General features: G+C 45.8%; 1 protein-coding gene across 1 annotated transcript in view; it reads left to right on the top strand.

Moving 5' to 3' along the window:
* Positions 1-15839, top strand: part of EHD3 (EH domain containing 3) — a 29920-nt gene extending 14081 nt beyond the window's left edge. Inside the window, exons 4-6 of the mRNA XM_009096147.4 lie at positions 10999-11411; positions 12397-12561; positions 13829-15839. Of these exons, the coding sequence (XP_009094395.1) occupies positions 10999-11411; positions 12397-12561; positions 13829-14356 (1106 nt within the window). The 3' untranslated portion in view covers positions 14357-15839. The remainder of the gene's footprint in view (positions 1-10998; positions 11412-12396; positions 12562-13828) is intronic.
* Positions 15840-20199: the final 4360 nt, after the last annotated feature.

Raw genomic sequence — 20199 nt, 5'->3', positions numbered from 1 at the left:
TGGAGAAACTGGCTGCTCATGGCTTGGGTGGGTGCACCCTTCCCTGGGTGAAAAACTGGCTGGATGGCAAGGCCAGGAGTGGTGGTGAGAAGAGTTAAATCCAGCTGGAAGGCAGTCACAGGTGGTGCTGCCCAGGGCTCAGCACTGGGGCCAGTAATGTTTAATATCTTAATCAGTGATCTGGACAAGAGGAGTGAGAGCACCCTCAGCCAGGCTGAAGATTACACCATTCTGGGCTGGAGTGTTGGTGTGCTGGAAGGTAGGAAGAGGAATCTGTAGAGGGATCTGAATGCATGGGACAGATCAATGGGCTGAGGCCAGTGCAGGGTTTATGGTTGGATTCAATGATCATAAAGATATTTTTTAACCTAAAAAATTCTATACTTTGCAGCTACTCTAGTAAATGCCAGCAATGCCAGAACATGCTTATAACACAGCTGTGCACTGTTACAAAAGCCACTGGTGTACATTAACCCAAGCCAATAATGCCTCTGCAAACATTGGGAAACAGCTGAGGAGGCTAAAGGGGAGTCCCAGTTCTGTACATTTCTGCATGCTGCTCATGTTTGCAGAACTGGAGGCCTGTCTCAGCATGTGGAACAGGTTCTTACTGGACAGCCTCTCTGCCCCCAGTGCAATTAAGTGCACTTAGGGCAGAAAATTGGCACACTGGCCCTGTGACTACAGTGTGTGGTCATTCAACCCTTTTGCCAGGAGGCAACTCCAGATGGATCAGCCATCTCCTGATCATCCTGCCATCCCAGGAATTTGCTCTGCTGTATCTCCAGCCAGACAAGGGGCTGTCACTGATCTCATCACAACAGTTAAAAGTACAGTGTAGGTGGGACCTCGCTTTATCACCATTTACAGCTGGGACAGACTGGAGTGGTCATGTGGGCCAGGTCAGATGACCTTGCAATAGATAGAGGACAATATCTTCACCTGGGTTAGGTCAATATGGCTTTGTTGAGGCTGGGACAACTCCAGCAATTTCTGTCTACAGGGAGCAGGAAAAGTCCAAAGAGTGCTGAGGTGCATGTGTTTAGGAAGGGCTGCTGCCAGGCACTGGCTTGAGCTTATCTCGAAGTGTTTGAAAGGGAGTAGTCACCTCCCAGCTCCCATGGAAGAGGAATGGGAAAAAGTGGTGAGGCTGACACCTTTGCCACCAAGCTTACAAGCCAAGCTGACCTCATGAGCAAGTTGGTTTTGGAGGCAGATAGAGCCTCCAAAACCAACCAACATGGTCTAGGCAGAAAACAAGACAGGGCTAAAAAATGCTGACACAACAAAATTCTTCTTCTCCTTCTATATCTTCCCAGCCTGCTCAGATTTCACTTGGGAATGGGAATGAAGCAATACCTGAGGGAGTCTTGCAGAGGTTTTCCAAGAGACTTTGAAATTTCTTAACTGCTTGGAACTGGAATGCTTTTCTTACCCCCACTGCTAGTAGTAGGTTCTAAGACCCTCAGACTGGGGTACCTGGGATGCAGTGTCAGGGAAGAGAGTAGATAGTGAAGCAGCATTCTGTCATAAATTTGAGGGGGAAAGTAAAGATGTAAAAGATGTGACAGGCTTTCCCAGCCTGTCCATCCCATGAGAACCAGCAGCATTTCTAAAAATAGGAAATTCCTCTCAGTGGGAACATCACAAGTCCATCTCCCTCCCCATTAGACGTCAGGAGGATTAGTTAATCTATACAGTGTCAGCTTAGCAGAATACCAGGCTGTCAAAGTTTAGCAATCCATGAGAGCCACTTTATACCCCTGAATTTCAAAGCAGTAGCTGTTCCTGTTACTGCATCCATGTTTTAAAGAGCAGGAGCAAGGGAACAGGGTTTGAAACGATTGATTCAGGGGCCAGGTCCAGGTTTGGAACTTGTCTGAACACAACTCTGAATTAAATTCACTGCCTTGTTGCTATTAAAGGTGACAGATCTGACAGTCCCCTCACAGCCAGTGTGTGCAGGAGCACAGGGTGCTGGTGTTAGTGCTAGCAGCACTCAGCCTCCTACAGCCAGCAGCAGGGCTTTGCAAATGGCTCCCAAGCTTTGCTGCAAGGAATGCTGTATAATCCCAGGAAACAAAGCTCTGCACTGGCTCTCTCCCTGGACTGCATGACCATAAAGAGCCCCCTTCCCCCACAGAGCAGCCCAGAAAGTTTCCCTGAAGCAGAACTGCAGGTTTAGGCTATTAAGCAGTGGAGGGTGATGCAGTCTGTCATAGCTGAAGTGCACATCCCTTTGACATGCAGAGACATCACCAGCACTGACACAGCAGCTGCTGCTGCTGCTGCTGCTCTCAGGTCCTCCTAACAAGTGTAGCCAAGGAGCTGCTTGCCCTGATTTGACCTACTGAGCTCCTGACTCATGCACTGCTTTGTGGTGAGCACCCACAGTGTCACAGGTGTGGTAGCCAGACTCCCTAGGATGCACAGGTGTCATTTACAGGCTTTGTGGGAAATGTTTCCAGGATGTCCTGGCCCAAAGCACCCTGTCCTTCACTGCTTCTGTATTATCCTTGCCTGGAAGGCAGCCATTTCTCTTCCGATCATTTTTACAGACTGAGGCGTTAATGTCCACATTTAAAGAACTAATGATTGCATTGCCTTGCCCCTTGCTCTGTGTCCTTTTTGTTGTTTATTGTTTCTAGGGGAGCATGAGGCTGCAGAGATGCCCATGGGGGAGGTGTTTGGACCAAAGCAGCAGAGTCTTGTCTGTTTTGACAATTTGATAATGATACAAATGCCAAAGCAGTGTTCTGGTGTCACATAATGAGCTCAGGCCAGCCTGCTGGGAGGGAAAATGAGGAGGGGATGACTGAAATAAATGAGGACAGAGGGGAGGACCACAGATCAGGTCATGCAGAGCCAGGACAGGAGCGAGGACTTCCTCATAATTTATCACCCTGTGAGTCTGCCCTGCTAATAGAGCCACCTGGCAACAAGAACTCATGCACTTCAGTGGCAGTGCCATCCCTGGGGGCTGAGCCTTGCACGCTCTGCTGCCCAGCTGTCTCAGCCTACATCTGCCCTGAGCTGAGCAGATCCATGTCTGCCAAGTTCAGTGGCACCTTGGCCAAGCTGTGTTTGGTCCCTCTTTTGGGGTAGTACTTCCTGGATATATCCTGAACACTTACTTCATGTTCACTATCTGTATGCTGCCTTCTCCCTTTCCTGTGTTAGCAGTGACCACAAGGTCCTAGCTAGGAGGTAAGGACTGGCAGTGTCATTCCTCGTTGGCTTGCTTTCCAGTATTCACTATTCCAGTATTTTCCCAGCCTTCCACTCAGTTCCATTCTACTGGCTTCATAACGAAGGGAAAAAACCCTACCCACCAGCCTCACCCTTCTCCTGGGAAAGCAAAATTCCCAAATTACCAGCAGCTTCAGCACCAGGGACACTTAATCACTCACCAGTCTGACAGCAAGAAGAAACATGGTAATAGCAACAGTCTTGGGCAGTGAAGAGCTCTCAGCCTGGCTGTGTCTCAAATAGCCGAGCTTGGAAGGGAAAGGCAAACACCAAGGGAATTGATGTTCTCCCACTTCATGCAATGCTGTTTAGGGTACAATGGCAACAAAAAAATATTTTTTCTGAGGAGCTTTGTCACGTGTGCTAGCAACAGCATGATACAAACTAAAGGCATCCACCCTGAAAGCCTCTAAAAGGGAGGCATTTCAAATATTTGCTATATTACTCCCCACTGGTGATGTTTGCTTATATTCTGTATTTCACCCTGCCTGGGAGGGTGAAAGTGCACTGCTTAGTTTTGACTTTCCAGTTCACCTCCATTACAGCTGCTCTGCCAGCCTGCCTGATTTTATCACAGACTCACTTAACACACACTGTTCCACTGAAATGCTCAACTCTTACAGGCACACTGTTCTGCACTTCCTCTTAAAAAAACAACACAAAAATGAGCAGGAAATCTGCACAGTTCTCATTTTTAGTTCTAGAAATACGTGAAGCCATGAGCCCAACTCTTCTGACCTGAAAGCAGTATGCAAACAGAAGGTCAGGATTATATTTGGGGTTTGAGAAAGCCAAACCAATATTTTGTTTGGTAGTGGGGGGAGAGGGACTGTCTCCATTATTAGGGTTGGAAATACTGATATATTTTGCAGTTCCAGAACTGGAAGACAAAAAAAAAAAAAGCAGCACCAAAGAACAAGATTAAATGGCTGCACATATGGAAAGGGCTGTGCTTTTTTCTATTCCTATTAACATACAGCAAGCATTTCATTTGTGTTACTAAACAAGTCTGAGTTTTTGAACAGCTGTGCAGCTTGTCCATTTGTTGTGCACTGTGCACTCCAGAAATATTCTGTTGCATAGAGGGAAGATGGTCATGCCATCAGCATCTCATCAATTTGCATTATTTATGCCCATCATGCATTCTTTCAGCATCCTGAGTAACAATGGAGAAGGAATGTGTTTCCTGGTCCCTGGGAGCTGTCAGTCACTGGTGGCCATTTCAGACCAGCTTTTCAAACATGATTTCTCCTGAAATTTAAAGTATGAATACAGGAGAATTCAGTTTGTGTTTGGATGCTATAGTAAAAAAAAAAAAAGGTTCCTTGGAATCCCAGCTACACATCAATGCTGCTAAGCACTGACTTTGGAAAGCTTGGCCTGTATTCAGGTGCCTTCTGAGGTCTCAAAATCTGTCTAGAAACTGGTTTAGTTTTAGTTTTTAGAATTGGCCCAAATACCAGGTAATGCTCAGGCCCATCTGTCACAAGTGGCAAAGATAAAACTTGTGGATGGGACAAGTTCTGGCTATGTGTACACAGGAGCTAAACAGGAGGTCTGGACAATGCTCTCCTCAGTTCTGCTCCACCTGATTTGAATGTGCCTAGTGAGGTTTCATTGACTTTGCAGTGACAAAGCCAGAGCCCCATCAGGCTCCCAGTCTCTTCCCCACCCTGAAGCCCCTGCAGTAAACAACATGAAAGCAAAAAGCCACACAGTCTGGCACTCCAGGTACTGGTTAATGTTAATGTTAGCATTGTTGCTAGCTGAGAACAGAGACCTGCTGTGCTTTGAGTCTTTTTCCTTTCCTTTGGAAACCTTAAAGCCTCCAAAACGTATTTAATGTTTCCATTAGTTCTTGGTACGGAAGAGGAGGAAATGGGGAGCACTGGCAGGAGGATGTAACTCCCAGTGCTCTGAATCAGCAGCTCCAGGACAGATTATTTCTTTGAGTATAGGCACAGGCAGAAGTGATTGGCAGGCTGGGGCCTGCTCTAGAAATTAGGCCATGCAACATTCAAAGAAATCTTTTCATCCCAAAGGCCTTCTGAGTACTTCCCAACACACTCACAGATGTGCATTACAGGAATCTCTTTATATTCCCTTGGGAGGCAGCCACTTCCAGAGAGGAGCATGGCAGCTTTTTACAAAGGTGTTTCAGGATGAGCTGCAGTGAGGTGTATCCAGTACCAATCGCTTGCTTTTTATCATCCCTTCTGCCCTCTCCTTGCTTGCACCACCAGCTCCTCACCTTGAGAGAAACTTGCTCAAATCACTGTTCTTCCACCCAATCCCAGCTGTTTCCTCTCTGATACTCTTACCCAGCACCGTTCTCTCTCTAGGACACCACAACTGCCACCCAACCCAGCTTCCCACTCACTTTGTGTGTCCTCACAGGGATGTGTAACTTCCCCCTCCCTCCCCTCATTTTCTTCCTCTGACCATCGTGTGACCTTCCTTCTCCTTTGCTCACAGCCATCTGTCACATTTGGGTAACACCTGCCCCTCCTGGCACATTCTCCCCCTCCAGTGTGGGCTGCTTGTTTTGCAATGACATAAGTCTTCTTCCCTGGACTCTGAAGGGCTTTCAGGGAGGACATCTCTGTGACCAGTTAGACTAAGCCTCAGAGCTCTCTTACTCAATTACAAACATTAAAGTCATAAGCTCCCTGGAATCAGCATTCCTTTAATTTCATCTCCCAGAGCTGTTCCCTCTCTAGGCAGTCAGTGTTCAGAGTGCCATCTTGGGTTGTTGTTCTCAGACAATCAGAGCCAGTCTCCCACTTGACAAATAGGGACACTGCCATAAAACTCTGCCTTATAGAGTGGCACAATCTGGTAAACCTTTCATCTCTAAATAACATCAGCTTTAGAAAGATGAGAAGGAAGCTCACAGTGACTAAAATTGAGCAGGAAAGAAGTAAATTGCTAAAAGCAGCAGCACAGTTTACAGCAGTAATAACAGCAAGCTGTGAAATATCTGGTGCAGAGCAGCAGCTTTGGGGTTTTCTGCACTTCTTGATCTCACTGTTTCCATTCAACCCCACCTGAACTCCACTACCACAGGACCTGTGGCTATGGTTCCACAATAAAGGAAATCACTAGTATGCTTGCTACCAGTAAAAATAAAAATAGCACAAACTGAACAAACCTAAACCAACCACCAGTGTGGCTACATGGTGAGGAATGCTGAACCAGTGCATGCCTACTCCTTGCTGGTTCAAATTGGCTTTAGAATCTTTTAGCCAGGCAGATTTTGTGCTGGGTCAGGTATCATCCATCTTCTCACAGTCAGCATAAAGACTATATCATGTCTGATCTGACTTGACAGAATGTAATTGCGTAATCCTGCCAGATCTTGGTGAAATTCATGGTGCCAGGTATTCCAGTGCTGCACAGACAAGAATTCATTAGGCCAGCCTGCCTTATGGAGTCTAGGTGGCAAGGTGTCTGCAAGAATATAATTTTCTCTGCAGGTTGAACCCACTGACAGTCCTGCTGACTTGTCAGCTTTGTGTTAAGTCTGTCGAGTCCTTTTCATGCTGTCAGAAGAAAACCTGTCCAATGAAAAAAAAAACATCTGATGGAATAAAATTGTTATCATGATCATCTTGTCCTCCCACTGCTGTATGATTTGGATTCATTTTCTCTTCACGTTCACCTTATCTGGAGGTTGTGAAAGAAGCTGCATCAGTGATATTAGAGAATGTTTAAATATGCAGCATATTTTTCAACAGGGATGCAAGCACAACAGGGAGGAATTACTGAACAGCAAATTCTTCCCTTTACAGTTCTGTCTGAACATCCCTATAATAATGGTTTTGCATTAATGCAGCTTTGGCAAGCAGATGGCTTCCCAGCCACCCTGTAAGTTCACAGTAAAACCATGCTGAGTTCCATGGACAGCATCACCCACCCCTGAAACACTGCCAAAGCTGAGATAGTGCCTGCCTGCTTTGTGAGAGGCCTTAGCAACACCCTACAACACAGGGAGGCACAGGGAGACATAATGCATTTGCAGTGGAATGAGCAAGGGACACCAGGAAAACTCCTAATTTGACTGCAGATGAAGATCAGTTCTTGGTCTAAGCTCACACAGTAATAAACTGCCAGAAGAAAGAGGCAGGCCCAGTGCATCTGTGAAATGAAAAAGGGGCAGGAGGGGAGAAAGCAAAGTGAGGCTATAATGATTAGATGAGCCTCATGTTTTCAGGTTTTGAACCCCTCCACCTCTGGCTAGAGCCGGGCAAAATGCCCTGAGTTCTCTGTGGCATTGAAGAGCCCTCCAAAAATGGAAGCTACAAACTCAATGGTAAAATATTAATCTATGACCTTCTTTTTAAACATCTTTATTAATAGTTTGCCCTTAGGCATTTACACTGTCATCCTGCTATCCAAATGCTTTAGTAACAATCTATTATACACTAAAAACAAAACTACAGAGTCAACCCCATGAATCACATCTGTAGCAATTCTCTAGGCACTGTGTGAGAAAACACCACCACAGTCAGTGACTCCAAGTAGAAAGTTGTAAACAGATCTGTCCCACGTCATGCTGTTTGTTAAGGAACTTTACAGCACTCAGAGTAATTTTCCCTCTATAGTGTTCCATCACCTAAGAGCAGAATACCTGCACTTACACCTCATTTTTCCTGCCAAGTACCCCCATACAGAGGAATGCAGCTGTGGTCAGTAGAACTGCACACACCAGACTTGTTTCTTGCTCAGCTGGGCACCAACAGAAGAGGTTCCCCAGAGCCAGAGGGACATACAAGGGGAGGCTGTGGGTTGGGCTTTTCTCCCAGCAAGGGACATAAAGGAGTCCATGGTGATGTTTCAGCAGTCAACAGCAAGTGTTACTCTCCAGGGCTTTGTTCTCTCTTTAATGGAGATATGCAGGACAGCTGTCAGGAGAATATTTCTGAGCCATCAATGAAGCTAGGAAAGAAAGTCTGCTAATCAATCTGGACATTTAATGAAGTCCACAGAGACATTCAGGACTCATTGTATGTTACTGTAGCAGCTGGGAATACACAAAGGGTCTGGGCATATATTAATTTCCTTTTCTTGCTAGGTAGAGCAACATTTATTTTTATTAATAGGAAAGAGAGGCTCAGTAAATAGATACCCTCTTAAGTGCCACAGTGGATGCAGGCTTGATACAGGATAAAAATCATGAGAGCTAAGCACCTAAAGATACTTTTGGACAAACCTTGAAACCCAGGCTAAGGTCAGTCTCCCCGGTTAATACCAAAACTACAGTTACATATTTTTTCCTATACCTCCCTTCTTTTAAATAATCAGTTCCCACTTTTACTAAATCCCTGCAAGGTGGACTGAGTGTCAGGTGCAGACACTTTCCCTAACTCATCCCAGCACCTATTAACACAACAGAGAGTGTAACAGTGACTGTTCCTCTATTGTCAGAGGGAGACCATCCACATGATCTGTGACAGGACATCACTGCAGCATTACAAGCTAGCCTAGAGAGCATGACTGTTTTCCATCTGATTCTCCCAAGAAAAAGACTGAACGAAGTAGCTATGGTACAACTCAAACATGTGGCAACTTGACAAGAAAACATCCCAGTCCATGAGATTTTACAAGGTTAAATGCACAAACATCTCCAAATAAAGTCACCCTGACTCACTGCTTCCATGATGAAAAAGCAAGCTGTGTAGCTCTGCGTATGAAGAATAAACTGTCCTGCCTTGCCAGATGACTTCCAGCCCTGGCAGAAGTGAACATGAAGTCTGTACATCTGTTCAGTAAAGTTTGAGGGGGCATGGGAGGTCCCTGTTTGCACACTCTTTGATCAGCTTGCAGAGGGAGAGCTGACAGCCTGAAGCCAGGCCGAGTGAAGTGAGCTATCAGCATTGACTTTGTCCTGCTGCCACTGTCCCCAGCACGGGTTAGGAAGGAGTCAGCACACTGATCTTTGCACCATTAGAGCAGTGGGGCAGAGCTCCCTGCAGCCAGAACAGCTGAGGTTAAAAAGCTGAGGTTAGCACCTAAGGTTAAAAAAGGCTGTTAACATCTGAAAGCGAGCAGGATCAAGTTTATTTCAGTTTTAAAAAACTGACTTGTGATGTGTTTGAGGTCAGACACAAGGACTGAGCAAGATATGCAGCTAACAGTATAACATATTGAATGCTCTGCAGATCTTTGTCAAAGCTAATACTGATTCTGAATTCTCTGAAGTTCTCAGTATCAAACATAGCTGAGCAAAGAGCCAGGGCCCAGCATTGCTCTTGTGAGAGGAGACACTTTGTGTCCTAGTGAGCAGAAAGACACTGGTGGGACAAAGATCTGCCTTTCATTTGAGATTTCTGTAGATCCCACGGAAGAGAGCAGGGCAGAGTGTCCTCATCCAAGAACACACACCTCACATGCCCACACTCTGCCACCCCCTTTTCCTGTAAGGAGCACACTGTAATTGACCAAAGCAAAACACTGCCTAGGAATAAGACTTTGAAGTTGTATAAAAGTTCTCAGTGGCAAAAAGTTAATACCACTTTATCCAGCTGAAGAGAAAGTTCACACAGGCTTTACTCCTGACATGAGAGACAGGATTTCACTCCAGTTTGCTTAGTCATATGGAAGAAAAAGCAAGATCAGAGCTCAGCTATCCTCCCTTCTGTAGTTCCAGTCTAATGACTAGGATGCACTGGATGCCCTCTAGGTTTTAGAGGGGACAGAAGGAAAAATGGAAGAAAAAGAAAGGGGAGCAGGAGGAAAAAGCACCAAACTAATTATCATGTATTTATTCATGAAAGCCAAGATTAAAATAGTATATTAAAGGAATTGAATGCAAATAGTGTTTGCTCTGTCCTGATTTCCCTTAACAAAGTGCAGCACTCTGATGACTCAGATAACCCCAAATATTGCACAGCATTGGGGAGCCTGACAGAGCAGGGGGACAGAACCAACCAGTCTCTCACCAAGACTTAGAGATAAAAAACCACCACAGAGCTAGGAAAAAAGGTAATTTTGTTGCTCTCATTACTATTGTTTCAGGGACTTCTCCACACCCTATTTATCATGCCCTGTACTGCTTAGAGGTGGACCCAGTCTGACACTGAATCCATTATGTTTAGTCCTGAGGCACGTGAAATTTGAGCCCACTGTTCCTGGCCTGTGCCTGCCTCTGGCTTTCACATCAGTGCTGTCTGCTGAGCATCAGGCTCTTGGCTAAGTGAGCACCAATCATTTGGCTTTGTGCACATGCAGCAGGTATGGCAGGATGGTTACTCTGCTAGGGAAGGTTATTTGCATGCTGGGTTTTGAATTGGATGGGATAAAGTTAGTCTTGCACAACAAGACCTGAGATTCATTAAGCAGTGGAGATAGGCATCTCAAACCTGTCTGGCTACAAGTATTGCAATGACCCAACTTTCTGTGTAGGCTATGCTGATGGCCAGTCATTCACAAATTAGACCTCTTGTTGTCACATACAAGACTTCTGCAGTAAGTGTTTGAATACAGCTGTTGCTCCTTGATGTGCATTTGAATGAAGATCTGGAGCACAAGTTCAAGACTTCTTTGGGTGATCTCTTAATGTGAAGAGGACAAGACCTGACTTAACTGTATGGACAGTGCTTCATCTCCTTATCAAGCTACCTGCTCTACTGGGAAAGCCACTTCCTTGCAAGCTTACCCTCCGTTAGGTGCAGATGTAGTTTGAGTACAGCAGGGAGGCTCTCAGCTCCCACATTTGCTGCATCTCTGCTCTTCCTCTCCCCCTTGCAGGTTATGATTTCGCTGCTGTGCTGGAGTGGTTCGCAGAGCGGGTCGACCGCATCATTCTCCTCTTTGATGCTCACAAGCTGGACATCTCTGATGAATTCTCTGAGGTCATCAAGGCCCTGAAGAACCACGAGGACAAGATGAGAGTTGTTCTCAACAAGGCCGACCAGATAGAGACTCAGCAGCTGATGCGGGTGTACGGTGCCCTCATGTGGTCCCTGGGGAAGATCGTCAACACTCCCGAGGTCATCAGAGTCTACATCGGCTCCTTCTGGTCCCACCCCCTGCTCATCCCTGACAACCGCAAGCTGTTTGAGGCAGAGGAGCAGGACCTGTTCAGGGACATCCAGAGCCTGCCCCGCAACGCAGCCCTCAGGAAGCTGAATGATCTCATCAAGCGAGCGCGGCTGGCCAAGGTAGGTGCTGGCATAGAAGCCCCGAGCATTCGGTGTGGGCTGTCTGCAGCAGGCAGCCGATGGAGAAGTGGTTTTGGCCAGTTCACCTTGCAGAGCTGGTGGATCCTACTCTTTTTTCCATCCCATTTAACTCAGGCCCAGCATATGAGCCCTGTGCCAATATGGGAAGGAAACAATTCCTTTGTTTGGTGTGTCAGTCATGGTGGGCCAGAGTGAGGAAGGTAACTACAGATCAAAGCAGGTAGCACTTTAAGGGATCTGGAAAGCAGTTGCTCTGTGGTAGCAACTTGAGAATTAGGACCAATTCAGTATATCAGAATCATACACCAAGGGAATTGACAAGCTCTGGGTCTTTTGCTTAAAACTTTCTTAGCCAAGAGAGATACCTGACTAAGATGGATGCATAGGAGGTGGAGACTCAAACAATAAATAAGCCTGTAGTATCCCTGAGTATTTTAAATAAACTGAAAGAAGCCCCTAAAAATACAGGAAAAAACCCACATCAATTGAGAAAAGAGATCAAAAGATCCTTCAAAAACTTTCAGTGCAAGGGCCTTCATTTCAAGAAAAAATGCTTGTTTCACCATTAAAAAAAAAAAAGCCACAATGTTGCATAAGGACTGGTATTCATACTAAAATATTGAACCTGTATGTTTGGACTGGGAAGGGACTGTTCCCTTGAAGGCCATGCCCAGTGAAAGAAAAAAAAACCCCACCACTCCATCCAGAAGGTGCATATGGATGTCACTGCGGGTATGCTCAGGGCTACACCTTGTTTTTGCCTTGTCTCAGCACAGACAGAGCACACAGCTGAGCACTGAAATAACAATCCATAGGTCCAGACAAGCTGAGGAGCTGAGCTTGCTCTTCAGGGTGGGATAAGATGGAGGCAAGTCCTGGGCACAGATACTCCGCTGAGAAGAAAGAATTTTCTGATGTGCTATTTAACATTTGCCTTCATTCCATGTAATTTAATTCCCTTCAGGTCCATGCCTACATCATCAGTTCCCTAAAGAAGGAAATGCCCTCAATGTTTGGAAAAGACAATAAAAAGAAGGAGCTTGTTAACAACTTGGGAGATATTTATGCCCGGATTGAACGGGAGCATCAGATCTCACCAGGAGACTTCCCGAATCTGAGAAAGATGCAGGTAAGCAGTGGCTTCCTGGCAAACATCCAAGGAAAGAGCATTAGAGTAACTGCAGGGAATACAACAGAGCCATGCAAACACTGATTGTTGCCACCTGTGGGAAAAGCCGGCTGTAATGTTGAAATGTGCCTTAAAATATGTGCAGGCTATATTTGGGCATGAGCACTTCTAACACAGAGAGCTCATGTGAGGCATTACAGCTTCACATTCATTTCTCATATCTTTGCCTCAATAGCACTTTGCAGCAAATGATTTCTTCTGTTTTTCTTTATTTTTAATTTCAGGTTCCATTTGCAGATTTTTCAGGCCTAAGCAATTTATAATAAAAGGAAAGCTGTGTCCTGAAAAGGCTACATATGCCACATTCCTCAAGAGCTATATTTGTCTTCTACTTCACTCTTTGTTTCTAGAAAAAGATAAAGGAAGGTGTAAAAACTTAAAGCCCCTTTTCCATTTTAGGCAGAGAAGCAGGCTTTTTGTTCTGCAGACCAGAGACCCAGCCCAGTGCTCACTCAAGTCAAAAACTTCAAAGGACCTTGGATCAGAGCCTTGTATTGTACATTCAAGCAATGCTGGACACTGCTGCATTGCTGTGTGGCTTCAGTCCAAGCAAAAACCTGTTCCGAGTTCTAGCTCTTGGGGTTGCTACTAGTTACCTATGGAAAACAGCATTTGCCTATTTTTGAAAATATATTCTCCCTAAATTGTTGGGAATTAAATCTATGGGGTGTAGCCAATGGGAGATCACCTTCATTGCATGTTAAAATGTGTGTTAAAAAAAAACTTTTATGAATCCAGTTGGAGTGAATAGTGTGGATTTAATGAGTAGAGGGTGAAAAATAAAGCTGTAGTTCTCTGCAGGCCCTACTCAAAGCCCTTTTGCTTAGCTGTGAAATTACAGAATTTGAGCCATGCTGTAAAGACATGCTCACCACTGATGGCATTTGAAAGATGCACTGCATGGAGATGAGTACAGTGGTCTTTTGCCAGGTGGCATCTCCTTTCCAGAGTGCAGAAGGGAGAGGGAATGTAGAGCACTGGCTGGAGGATGTAGCGAGAGCACACAACCAGTTTGCCTTGAACTATGTGGTCATTTTCTATAGGACTAAGGAGAGGATTATAGTAAGAGGAAGGAATGCCAAACTTCCCACTCCTCTGCAGTAGCAGGGTGTTGTGAGCCGAGCAGCAGGCAGGCACCGCACTGTACACCATTACTCCACCACACACGGCCATGTCTCACCTCTCGCTGTGTTGTCCCATTTTCAAGGATCAATTGCAAGCCCAGGATTTTAGCAAGTTCCAGCCCCTGAAGAGCAAGCTGCTGGAGACCGTGGAAGACATGCTGGCCAATGACATCGCCCAGCTGATGGTGCTGGTCCGCCAGGAAGAGTCCCAGCGGCCAACCCAGATGGTGAAGGGAGGAGCCTTCGAGGGCACCTTGCACGGCCCCTTCGGCCACGGCTACGGAGAAGGCGCCGGCGAGGGCATCGACGACGCCGAGTGGGTGGTGGCCAGGGACAAGCCCATGTACGACGAGATCTTCTACACGCTCTCGCCCGTCGACGGCAAAATAACTGGTGCCAACGCCAAGAAGGAGATGGTAAGGTCTAAGCTGCCCAACACCGTGCTGGGCAAGATCTGGAAACTGGCTGACATCGACAAAGATGGCATGCTGGATGATGAGGAGTTTGCCTTGGCGAATCATCTCATTAAAGTCAAGTTGGAGGGTCATGAGCTGCCAAATGAGCTCCCTTCCCATCTCCTCCCTCCGTCCAAAAGGAAAATAACAGAGTGAAAGGAAGGTTACAGGGGAGAGGGAAAGGGAAGGGGAAAAAGAAAGATCTAGAACAACATGTTTACTTAAATTATACCTTTAGATGTGAGATCACGTTTGGATTTGTACCTACTTTGCTGTAAGAAGAACAAAATCTAAAGCAGAACAAAAAAGTCCAATCCTTCATGATATGCAATTAACTCTTCCAGTGTACTGTCCCTGCTTTCTAATGTGTAGTCTGTAAATATGAAGGTAAAAAAAGGATGTTGCAAACTAGGAGACTCTGTTAAGTGAGAGTAGAAGAAAACCTGAACAGGGCTGCATTTTTGGAGAGTGGAATAGGCACTAATAGAAATCTGCTAACTGCCAGTATCACTCCTGAGCTTTGGCTGCACCTTCTGCCTTTTAATGGGTCTTGCAAAATTCAGGAGACTAAGAGAAACCACAAGGTCTTCAAGCTATTGGCCAAAATAAAGAGCATTTCCTAATTAACATAAGCCCACACTAAAATACTAGATACTAAACCCCAGAGTTAAGAACTTTAGGAACCTTGATTCACCGTTAAGATGCAAGTTTTACAAACGTTCCCCTGTCCTTAAAGAAAGATACATCAATAAAATCTGAAAGAGCTCTGAACTGGGCAGCTGGAGTTCCTCATTGTTCACTGTGTGGCAGACACTCAAGAGTTCCCAATCATCACTACCTCCCATTGAGTCCCCAGGGGAGATTTGTTCTGCAGGCCCAGCCAAGAGAACCACACTCCAAGGGAAGCAGAGGAAGGGGGCCCTAGAGGTGGACATGAGGTGGGTTGGAAGGGAGGAGCACTGCTTCCAGGCTCACCCAGCATTTCACAGCCAGTGGGTCGTGTTTGCTCTTTGAACAGTGCTGGTGTCTGTGATTCCTGTGAAGTGACGTGTTTGCTCTCATCGTGCACAGTGACAGCCATGAGGCCCCATTCTCACTGTACAGACACAAACCCCACACTGGATCCATCACAAGGGCAGAACACACTGGGGCACCAGGCAGAGCTTGCTCTGCTCTGTGCCTCTACAAACCTAGCCAAGATGTCAGCCTTCACACACACTCCTCATCACACACTTGATCCCCTCCAGAACTTCTACCCTGAGCCAAGAGACCTTCCCCACTTTTCATGCTCTCTGAAATTTTTGTTTTCAAGACCTGATTTTAGCAGAAATCCCTCAATTTACTGTTTCACTGCCTCAACACACACGTGCGTGCGCACTCTTCTGGTTTTTGTTGTTGCTTTGGAGCAGCGTGTTGTTCCAATCCTGTTGTCACTTTATATAAGCTGAGCTCCTACTGTGATGAAAAACCAAGATAAGTATAACTTATTTTATATCTCTTGTGTTCATATTATATAGAGAAATATATTCTGTGTATGTAGGATGTGCTTATTGCAGTACATTTATCACTTGTCTTAAAAATTAATGCATTAACCTTTTTTGTACCCTGGTCCTAAGACATTATTAAAAAAGAAAGGCCAGATCTGTCTACTTCTTTATACAGTGAAATGAAATGCAGCTGAAAAGAAAAAAAAAAAAAGCTTATTTGTAAGTGCAACAAAGGGAGGAGATTATGCTTATGCACAAAGGTGCATGTTCAGATCAGCCCAGCTGGACTCGGGTGCGCACTGCTGCATGACTGGTTGACATCTGCAACATCTTTCTCTCTTGGCAGTCTAATCACAACCTCCACATTTGCCAAAGCAAGAGGGATTGTACCCGGGTTCACCTTGTTCAGTACAGGGGAGAGGTAACCACCACATTTCAGTAGGAAAAAGAATATATTAAAGAATTCCTTCCTGGCAGTCACAGATGAGAAACCTGTGAATTTATCAAGATCTGGAATGGATGCAAAAAAGTCTTAAATCTTACTGACTAATGCTATTTCTGTTTTTATTCTTTCTTTTCTGTAGATGTTCATGACAGTGATAGCTATCCCCAGAGTGGGACAGCGAGAAGCATGGAATAAGACAGGGAGAGCAGTTAAGATAGTCCTGGGGAAGAATTTGGAGAGAGGGTATGAGCTGTAGTAGTTGGCAGAGTTTCCATTTAGCATCTGTACAGGATGAGAGGAAATCATAGGGTGGAGAGCAAAAGCAATAAATGCAAATTGAGGGAAAAGCCAGCAAACTGTGTCATTCCAGTTCAGCTACCCAGTAACCCCCAGTTTAACTGCCATCACAGGACACATCTGCTCAGGCTGTCCAGGTCTTCCTGAATTTGCATCCATTGGACTCCAGCTGAGGCTGAGCAGAGCACTGTGAATCAACCCTGCCTCTGTGTGGGCACAACTGTCTGATGGCCACTCATACAGCACAGTGCTTGTGCCAGTCATGTCATGCTGAAATTTAACTCCTTAAAAAGCAGAACATTACTGGTTCTCTCAAAGGGGATGGGAGAAGGTGAGGTCTTGGCAGTCTTTTCTTCCCTGTACACTCCAGCAAGGTGCTCAGGTAGGCAAAAATTCATTGTGACAGCAATTAAACGGCTTTCAGAAGACATTTGTGCCTGATTGTGCATACAAGCTCAGAAGCCAAGCCACTGGTCTATTGTTGTGGGTGGTAGGTTAGTTACCAGTGCCTGACTGCAGCTGTGCTTTAGACCAATCTCAAAGAAGGGCTCACTGTCACAGAGGAAACATTCCCTGTGTTGCTGGCAGCAGCAGCAGTTACCCCCACACCATGGCTGGGGTATGCCAGCACATTCCATGCTCCTGCCTGCTCTATACACTGCTCCTCTCATCCCTGAGCCAGCCTCTCCAGGATGTTCCTGCAGGATTCACCCAGAGGGGCCAGCAGGTCAGCAGCACAGAGCTCTGCCCACACAGGTGCAGAGGAGTTTGATTTCAACACCCCTCAGGAGCCACCTGGCACTGTCAGAGCACAGCTTCCCTACTCAGGGTGGGGAAAGAGGAAATAACACCAGCACAGACAAACAACATTGGGATTGCACCAGGGACCCTGCTACAGAGGGAATGGGACAGCTGCAGGGGGGCAGTGTTCCCAGAGAGAATAAAGAGAATATCTCTTTAGTCAGATGACTTCTGCCAGCACATTTCACTTTTGCTAGGCTCTTCAGGAAATTTAAAATAAAACAACAATCAAACAAAAACCCACTAAAACACCAAAGACCCACATCAAACCTTAAACACCCTGTTCTCTATATAGAAGTACAGGGAATCCTGTATCTCCACTACGGCCATCAGAAGGTGCATGTATTTCTCCATCCCCTTCCAAGATAGCAGCTGCAAATGTACACACCCCCTTTTATTTCCTTTTCCCTTCTGAATTAGGACTCCCTGGGCAATCCCAACCACCTGTATTGTTTCTCACATCTGTGGAAGGATGTGATTTCCCAAGCCCACCAGGACTCCAGGCACTGCAGGCAGGCCTCCAGCCAGTGCATGTTCCTGCCAGCTCACAGAGCCACACTCCAGAGGCAGTTATCTGTGTCCAACAGTGCTTCCTTTTTCCCAGAGCACTTCTCAATTACCTAACAAGATTTCTCCAGGAGGTTATACAGAGGAACCAATTCATTTGCTGTCTGTGGGTGGGGGGTTTTATCATGTGAACATACCACTACCACTCACTTCTCTGATCCTCTCACGTCCTTCTCTACCCATCCTCACACAGAAGAGCTTTCACAAGGTCAGAAGAACAAAAAGGCCTTTTTGGTTTGTTTTTTTTTTAACCTTTCTAAGTAGGAACTGCATTTGGTCTTCTCTCTGGGAAGGATCTAGAGCAGAAACATCTGTACCTACATGCTTTATGGGCTAATATATGAGTTTTTTGAAAATTAAATTCTCTCTACTGTGGAACATGACAGGCAGATTAGATCAACAGTGCTATACAACCATTCATTTGAAGGGAAGGATAATAATTACACCAAGTTCCCTGAATAAGGTTTCACAGGAGGTGAGTAGCTTAGCAAAAGGCAATTACTTCTGAGAGCTGGAATTTAGCCAGCATGAAGTTCAGAGAAATTTTTAATCAAACAGAAAAGGTCAGAATCAGTTTTTCCATCACCATAAGTTCCAACACAAACATCATACAACAGTGAAATTCAGATTTAAGTCTGGAAAGTGTTCTTTTAAGTTGCTCCCCTTAATCCTTTGCTCACTAACCAAAGGCTGCTGTCATATGGACAAAAGTTATGGGTTGTTTGGCCTTACAGAGAGGGACAGTGTTCCTACAAGCAGACCTGGAACCATGGACAAGCTCCTCTAGAAGATCCCTCAGATCATGCTACACCTCTTAGATCACTGATAGCTTCCACCTCTGCTATTGTTTATCTCATATTTCTTTTATTAGAGAGTTTATTAGAGAAGCTGTGGCTCCACATTCAGGCTTTGGTAAATTAGGGGACACAACAGACTATTTAAGCCTTTCCTAGATACAGAATTCCTCAAGTCCTTCAAAGCCTGACACATGGGCAGGAACACTCATGGAGAACAGTGCTGAATTACTTCAGAGGAGCAGCTTGACTGGTAACATCCAAGTTATTTTTGTGAAGTTTTCATAACATAGCATAGCATCTATTATTTTCTGCTCTCTCCCTTTCCTTCCTTGTGCTTATGAGCCTTTCCCTCCTCTTCCTATTCTGTGCAAGAGTGAGGGAAAAACAAGGCTTAGGAATCTCAACATGCGAAGAAGTTCAAGGCTAGTGCAGGCAAGTCAATCCCTTCAGCTTTCCAGCTCCTCTAGGCACTGCTGATAGAGTAACAAATCCAGTATTTAAAGCAGGCCTTGGAAACAATCCCTGGGTGCCTGAAGGGAGAGAAATCCCTGCTGAGTACCGCACACGTCCTCCACGGTGTGCCCCTTCCGTGAGCCCTCGCTGTCAAACACCGCACGAGTTGCTGGGTTTGAACTGGGCTCCCCTCCAGCTGCTGACGTGTGCTGTAAACAGCCGTCAGCGAGGCCTCGTTAGTGCCTGCAGAAGCCTCATTAGTTCCTGCAGAAGATGTGAACTGGGAGATATTTATAGGCCTTGGCTTGGCTTGGATCGCCCTCCTTGCCGGGGCCGTTGCGCAAACCAAGGGCATGCGCGTGGAATTCCTCTCCTTACGCCGCCGTGCGAGTTCCCTGCAGGCAAATGCCAACTGCTGCTCTCTGAACAGCTCTCACCCAGCACCCCACACAGTTATCAGCAAGATGAGGCTCACGGGAGCTCCTTATAAGGTGATGGCAGAGCAGAGGCCAGTAGGAAGCACAGCTCCCAGGAAAGCTCTCTGGCCATTTTCTGACCTCCTTCAACCATCAGTTTTCAAGGCAGAGTTTCCACTTCCACTAAAGACAGTAGAAAGGTATCAAAATGAAGTCTGCTGCCTGTCTGCCCACCACATTTAAGCCATTCACAAGAGACTAGAAGGGATTCCCTGCATCCTACCATCTTGAAAGCTCCCACGTTCCACAGCACAGGCATCTCCAGTTGTATCAGGACTGCAGTGTAGCTGCAGTCCAAGCTGGCAGCTCACAGTTAAGTTTTCAGAAGCAGAATTGTTCCCCAGTTAGAATTTCAATATCCAGTCCCTCAGTAAAGAGTTCCTTCATCTGCCCAGTTGGGAATTTCAATTCTTCTGCATGCACAGAAAGGTGACAAGCAGCTTAAGCTTGCATACCAACTAACTAGCACCCCTCAATCCAGTTCTAGCATGGAACAAACCCTTGGCAAACTAGAGAACTTGCATCATTTGCCACCAAGGGAGATTAGTTCTCTAATCAATATCATCTTTGATGACTCTTCATGCCAAAGGAATAAAAACAGACCAACGATCATCTTCTGTGCCAAGAAATACAGCTTGCAAACTAAACTACAAAAAGAACTGGTGGCACTTTTCCC

The sequence above is a fragment of the Serinus canaria genome, chromosome 3 (assembly GCF_022539315.1).
Source record: "Serinus canaria isolate serCan28SL12 chromosome 3, serCan2020, whole genome shotgun sequence".
Classification (NCBI taxonomy): Eukaryota; Metazoa; Chordata; class Aves; order Passeriformes; family Fringillidae; genus Serinus; species Serinus canaria.
The sequence above is the reverse complement of the archived record's forward strand: the minus strand, read 5'-3'. Positions and strand labels throughout refer to the sequence as shown.